The 6,801-nt window shown below is 40.0% G+C and overlaps 1 protein-coding gene across 2 annotated transcripts in view; it reads left to right on the forward strand.

Annotated features, from left to right (window-relative positions):
- LOC121662423 (methylthioadenosine phosphorylase) overlaps positions 1 to 5,258 on the forward strand; it is a 32,779-nt gene extending 27,521 nt beyond the window's left edge. For both annotated transcript variants that reach the window (XM_042023557.1, XM_042023556.1), the window contains exon 8: positions 4,314 to 5,258. In XM_042023557.1, coding sequence (XP_041879491.1) covers positions 4,314 to 4,352 — 39 coding nt within the window. In that variant the 3' untranslated portion in view covers positions 4,353 to 5,258. The remainder of the gene's footprint in view (positions 1 to 4,313) is intronic.
- Positions 5,259 to 6,801: the final 1,543 nt, after the last annotated feature.

Consider the following 6,801-nt stretch of genomic DNA (forward strand, 5'->3'; position numbering starts at 1 on the left):
TCTGCAGAGTTTTCTCCTCACATGTTCTCACTCCACTCTTCTCTAGTCACAATTACAACTTTACAATCCCTTTTAGTTTCGAATTCTTCTTAAATCTGTTATCACAGAGGCATTACCATAATTTCTAATTGGCCCAGCCTTGGCCAGCAGCACGTCGATTTTTGGAGCCTCCAGGGATTGTCTCTGCCAGACATGGAAGAAGCTTCCAGCAGCTTCTCATAGAAGCCACCTCTGTAGCCCCCCTACTACCAAAACCAGGCCATGCAAACCCAATACATGTTGTCAGTGATTCTCATCTCTAGTTTAGTCAGTGGCCTGAAGGAAGGACGTATTTAGTTTAAAATTCACCTCAGACAGTTTTTAAGCATAAATGCCCAGGTCAGGTTTGTAGAATTCCAACCCGAATTCTTGAGATTAGTCTTTTGCCGATTATTCTTTGGAAAACTCACTTTTCATTAGGAGTGCCTGAATTATCTTTTTGAATCTTCCTGGTTATTGGAAACAGTTATTTTAATGTTCCCTCTATACATATGAGAGAGGTAACTGACTTTTTCCTTTCCCCTTTGCATTCTTTAGGAAGTTGTATCATGGGTGGATAGGGAAGGCAACACAATAGGTATTGCTTCTTCCCTCTAATCCACAGAAAACATTTTCAGAGCATGGGACTGCACTTTTTAATACAGATGCGCAGCTGTACAGCAAACTCAGAGTTTGAACAAATAGTGTAAAATGTGCTAGATATTCCTCAGGCACTTTTTTTCATACTGGCATGAAAGGAAATGGTTCCCAAGTGTATTATGCTGCTTAAATACTGAGGGATCTGCCTTTGTTTCTGGCAGGCATACTTCAGTGAGTAGTGTCCTCTTGTGTTCCTTTGCGTGATTGTCTTGAATCTTCATTGGGAGTGAAAGAGAGCTGGCACTATGTTTGCAATGTTCTCCTTTAATAAACACCAGCTATTCTTTCAGTTCGTTGTCAAGTGCTTCTTCCAGCTCAGTCCCCTAAGTACTGTTTGCTGAAAGAAGAAAATATGATGTACCAGAGGAAAAGTCACTCTGTCCTAATATTGCTTCTTTTCTTAAATAAACACTTCTTAAAAAAACCACTTATTTTCTTAAATATCTACTGCCCATAATATTCATCAATGATGAATATTAAGATAGTTTCACTTGCAATTCTTAGGTGTTTATGTTCTTTGCAGATAGTGGGTTGGGTTGAGTGACAATGTACTGAGAAAGGTAGTTGATCTGAAGGCACTGGAAGAGCTGGAAACAGGAAGTGGTGATTGAAATTTTATATCAAGAAAGTAGGAGCCACAAGTGTTAATGACTTAACACAATGAGGACTCTGGAATAGTGAGAAATTCTGAAGCTCCAGAGGCTTTGGAAGTTTCCTTTAATTTTACATAGGAACATCAGGAAAGGCTAAAAATGTTCCTGTTTAGGCAATTAAATGATGATAAAGCAGATGAGGGATTGGTCCTATACTTCTGTGTTAACGAATGAGAGAGGCAGTTTTGCAGAGAAGCAAAGAGAAAAGTATATGTATGTGCCTCTGTACAAGTGTGTAATTGAACCAGAAAGAGTTTTTAAAAACTATTCTCTTGTAGTGTACTTCAGTATATTTTATAGTGGGAGTTTTGAAGGCCGGATCATGGAGGTTTTGTACTGATCTGTTTCGGAGGCACATTTTCCTAGGGCTTGAAGGCAGCACCTCTTGCATGCCACGTGGAAACGTGTTAAGGAACACAGACAAGGAGCAAGCTGAGTAAGACTGCAGCTGGTACACTACTATCAGTGACAGCATATATCCAAGCCGCAGCTGAACATCTCAAATGGGCATTTGCAAATGTCTGTTCTAGTGCTGGGAAAGCATGTGAAACAGTAAAGCTCTACACAGACACAGCTTTTCTTTTCCAAGATCTGTAATCTGACTGCTATGACGGGAGGAACTTCACCAGGCAGGAGAAAATGTGCTGTCAGTCTCTGCCCACCTGTATTTCTCTGTCTCCTTCCATGGAGGTATTCATCACAGATCAACACACATGCCAGTGGTGTCACCTCTGAATCTCACTGTAGTCTTTAGGAAAGACTGCAGTGTTGAAACAAAATGTCCAAGGGCTGTTTTTTGATAAAGGATAGGCTGCTTGCCATTCCTTCTCTTTCATGTATCATTTAATCTGTGATATGCCAGTGAGTTTAAGTGTACTGTGGAAGTTACTGGTTTTTAACTGTGTAAGGTGTCTTTAGGCCAGTATTTTGTGGCTTTCTTGCTGTAAAGAGATCATTTTCCAGTGTCAGGTTAAAGCCCTCACTCTTACAGAACAGGGTATTTATGCCACATGTCGGGAAACACAGATCATGCTGTTGATCACAGTGATCCAAGTGATTTCTGGTTGTTGTCAAGGAAATTTCTGCATAGGCTGGGTCAGTCATGGGTGATACACAGCAGGATGTGCTGTTAACTGAGAAGAGTTGTTCAGTGAGGTGATAATTAGTGGCAGTTGTTGCTATAATCCTCATGAAGTTGTGGCATTCAACATCCTGTGAGGAGCAAGTAAGGCAATTAAGAGTATGGTTGCTGGAGTTCAGGTGAGCATACTTAGTTTTAATTAATGAACTAGTAGGTATCATCTCAAAGGAGACAGCTCTGGAGAGTCAAGAAGCTCCTACAAGTTGGCAGGTCTTTAAGGGCAGCATTCTCCAAGCAAAGTACTGATCCACAGAAAGACTTTGACTGATCAGGAAACAGAGCTCTAGTACAAAAATGCAGCATTCGAGGGTTGGAAGCAGGAACAAGCTACAAAGAGAGAACCCAGAAGGAAGTGCAGGTATGTTAGGGATGCTTTCAGGACTATGGGAGCTTGTCTGTAGCTGACAATTGGTAGAGATGTCAAAGGCAACAAGAACTGCAGCCAATGCATTTATAACAAAAACTTACCGTGTAAAACATGGGCTCATTGCCTATTAAGTGAATGAATTGGTGAGAGCAGACAATTTCATATGGAAACTGATAAAGCAGACATTTTTTATCCTTGCTAGGAAAAGTATTAGTTAGGAAAAAACTATCCTGTTGAGAAGAATTTTAGCTCATCAGAACTGGAAATCGAGCTCTATACCTTTATTACAATAAGGTGCAACCCCATGACTATCATGTATCTCATCCCATGAGAGAATCTGTACTATAATGGTAAAAGGAATGTCCTGTTAGAACTGATTTTTTTTACAGTGTGGCTGTAAGAAGATCAGCTTGTGGTAAGGTGTCAGAGCTTTTGTGAGTGCTCCTCAGGTAAATTTTTTGGCTCTGTGAGGAAACGTGCTGGTGCTACCTGCCTTTTTATTGAACGTCTGTATTAGCCTGTGAGAAATGGTATTTGTCAGATCTCTGATACAAGGAATAATGCTGTATTTTGAGAGTTGTGGTAAGTGAATACTGTAGGATAGTTTAGATTGGGTAAGGTATCTGTAGATGTGTTTCAATACACTTCATCAGTGAGTCACTTGGGCATTTATGTGTTTGATAGGTAACAAGTTGAAGGGCATAAAGTTCAGTCACTTTTTCTAGTCTATCACAAACTGAAACTGACATTCCTAAGTTCTGTATGTAGAACTCTAACTTTGTAAATATTTTTGAGTAATTTTCTTCCTCAAAAAATATGTCAGTGAAATCAGTGAACGTACATATGTGACCAGAGTATATTGGCTCAGGTGAATAAGGTGGAGGAGGAAAATTCATCAAGGCTTCACTTCAGCTGTAGTTGCACTGGTGCAACTACATGCAGGGGTACTTGCAGGCCAAGGACTTCTCACAAAAGCTGAGATTGAAATGTTTCTCAGACCCTGCCCTTTAATGTGGCTAGCATCAAAGTTGCCTGTCCCTACATAATTTGAGTATTTGGTTCGCTCCTAGTCAGTGCCATCTGACTGGTTTCTGTTCCTGATAGCTGTATTTCAGAACTGAGAGAAAGTCATGTAGAAGTCATAAAAAGCAAGCTGCACAATTTTTTGTTTGTAGCCTGTGAGCCCAAAGTCCATAATTTACTGTTTCTGCAATATGGTTATTTTTCTCGATGCCAGTAAGCCTATCACCTAGCTTTTCAAAAGCTGTAATGAAAACTCCCTGTGTGTATATGCCCTCCTTGTAATGATACTGACTTTTGTGGTGTTAGAAGAAGTTGGAGTTACTATGCATGTGAAAGGAGTTACACCTGTTTATAACCCAAATGGAAGCTACGTAGTCTACTTTTACAATGAAAAGTAGTTCTCTCTGCATTGGCAGAAGAAGCATTTACCTACTGTGACTTTGTATTTCAGACAACAGTGCAGTGTTCGGTCATCCTGCCAAAGCAGTAACAACCTGGTTGGATCTTGAAGTTCAAGTGCTTACAAGGAAGAGTGGATCACTTTCGAACTTTCAGAGGTTATAATATCTTCAAAAATTGTCACAAGCTTAAAAGAATGGACTAAACATTGACCAGTGATCATGTGTAAGGCTGCTGTTATAATTTTTGTTGGTTTGATCATATGTAAGATGGTTAAAATTAGATTTTGAGTATGTTTTCAACTATGAGTAGCTCTACTGACAAACTGTATCTGACAGTGGTCAGAGAAAAAATGTCGGTACTCCATTCAGTGGTACCTTTTAATTGATGGTAGAAAGGAAAGTCTTAAGTAATATTGTTGTTGGAGTTATATAAAATAAGATCTAAGAAAGCAGATTCACAGGCTATTTGTGTTGCTGTTTCTACCTCCCATCTTTTCCTTCAACAGGACACATGGTTACAATTCACTTCAGAAACATAACAGAAAAACTGAACAAACAATTTCAAATTAAAATTATACTATTTTTATACATTATCCATATTTTTTATTCCAGTGACTTTTTTTAAAGCAGTGTATTTGTTTGTGTGCTAGAAGACATGGTTTAATAATTGTAGTGGTTCTGTCACAGCAGCAGTTGTGTAATGAGTTAGTGTTAGACTGAGGTAATGCCTAAACCAAATTTGTGCCTGAAGATGTACTTACGTGACTTACAGAACTGTCAAGAAAAGGTGCTTTCCTGCCAGTGTCCCAAACACTCTGCTGGCCTTTCTCTGCTTCATTGAACAGCTCCAATTTTAGTTCCTGTATTAAGTGATGAATGTGCTTGAGTGGTTTGAATGTATGCATTTCAATTTTTTTAATACAGTTTTATTTTAATAAAATAACCTGCTGCTTCTTGTCTAGTAAATAAAACAAATGAAACATATGCTTCTCCAAGATGTGTGGAAATCAGGGGGGATTTTATTTACTTCTAGCCATTATGTCTCACAATTGCTTTTGCCATTCATGGAACAGGTTGGTGATGATACCTTGTAAACAACACTTTTAGAAGTACACTTTTTAGAAAATACTGTGCTACTCAGAACTTCAGGTTCTAAGTCCCTGAACAGCAGGGATTGCTGAGGCAGAAGTGGATCAGAATGCAAGGAAAAGATCAGAAACATGAACGGTAAGGATTCTCATAGTAATGTGTAAAAAAAAAAAAAAATCCAAAGGAAAATAGAAGAAAGCAGGTACATAAGCATTTTAGCTTCCTAGGCTTTTTCCATTAGACACCCAGTCTCCTCCTGTGAAGGCCTTTAGATTTGAATGTATTCTTCCTAGCAAAACCAGTAGAAGTGATTTTCAGATACTGGGGAAAATAGCTTAACCAATTTTCTGTATTTCCTGGTGGTTTTTTAAGGACTTGGATTGCAGGAGCCAGAGCTTGAACATACCTTTCGTTACCTTCCACTAAGCCAAATCATATATCTGGCCTTCTTAAGAATGGTTTCCATTTTTATCTTTCTTAGCTAGGCACTTTTGGTGAAATGGATCAGAGCCAGGAAATTCATATCTGGGTGGTCTAAGAGAAAGTTTTTTCTGGGTGTCTGTTTTCAATCCTTTGCATTTGGTAGTGAAATATAATGGTCATTGTTAGGTTAATTTCTTTTGGTGTATATACTGGGTACTTAGTGTCACAGGAGAGTGTGACAGAGCAGAGAGCAGGCCCACAGGTACTGGTTCCTGTCATACATTTCTGTTACAAATTCTTTGTATGCAAGACTAGATGAGAACACTAGGTAAAGATAGCTGCATCCAACGAGTTACAGTCAACAACTCAGTGTCCAAGTGGAAACCAGGAACAGGTGGTGTCCCTCAGAGGTCTGGGACCAGTACTGTGTAGTATTTTCATCAATTAAATAGTGGGATTGAGTGTGTGGAAAGCAAAAACATCAAGCTGAGCGGTGCAATTGGTTACCAGAGGGAAGGAATGCCATCCAGAGGGACCCTGACAGGCTCAAAAAGTGAGGCCCAAGTTCAACAAGGCCAAGTGGAAGGTGCTGCATTTGAGTTGAGGCAAAGGTGATTGAGGTCAGCCTTGTGGAGATGGAGGTGGGAGTGCTAGTGGATGAAAAATTGAATGTGGGTCGGCAATGTGCACTCACAGCTCAGAAGTCTAACTGCACCCTGGGCTGCATCAAAAGCATATTGAGGGAGGTTATTTTCCTTGCTTCTCTCATGAGACCCTGTGTGGAGTACTGCATCTAGCTCTGGAGTCCTCTGTAAGAAAGATGGGGACCTGTTGGAGCAAGGGATGAAGCACCTCTCCTGAGAGGACAAGCTGAGGGAGTTGGGGTTGCTCAGACTGGAGAGGAAAAGGCTCTAGGGAGACCGCAGGTGAAAGGTGGCCTTTCAGAACCTAAAGGGTGCTTATGAGAAAGATGGAGAGAGACATTTCACCACAGCCTGTAGTAACAGGATAAAGGGCAACAGTTTT

Source organism: Corvus kubaryi, unplaced genomic scaffold (assembly GCF_017639235.1).
Source record: "Corvus kubaryi isolate FWS band 111438036 unplaced genomic scaffold, C.kubaryi_AGA036_p1.0 37249, whole genome shotgun sequence".
NCBI lineage: Eukaryota > Metazoa > Chordata > Aves > Passeriformes > Corvidae > Corvus > Corvus kubaryi.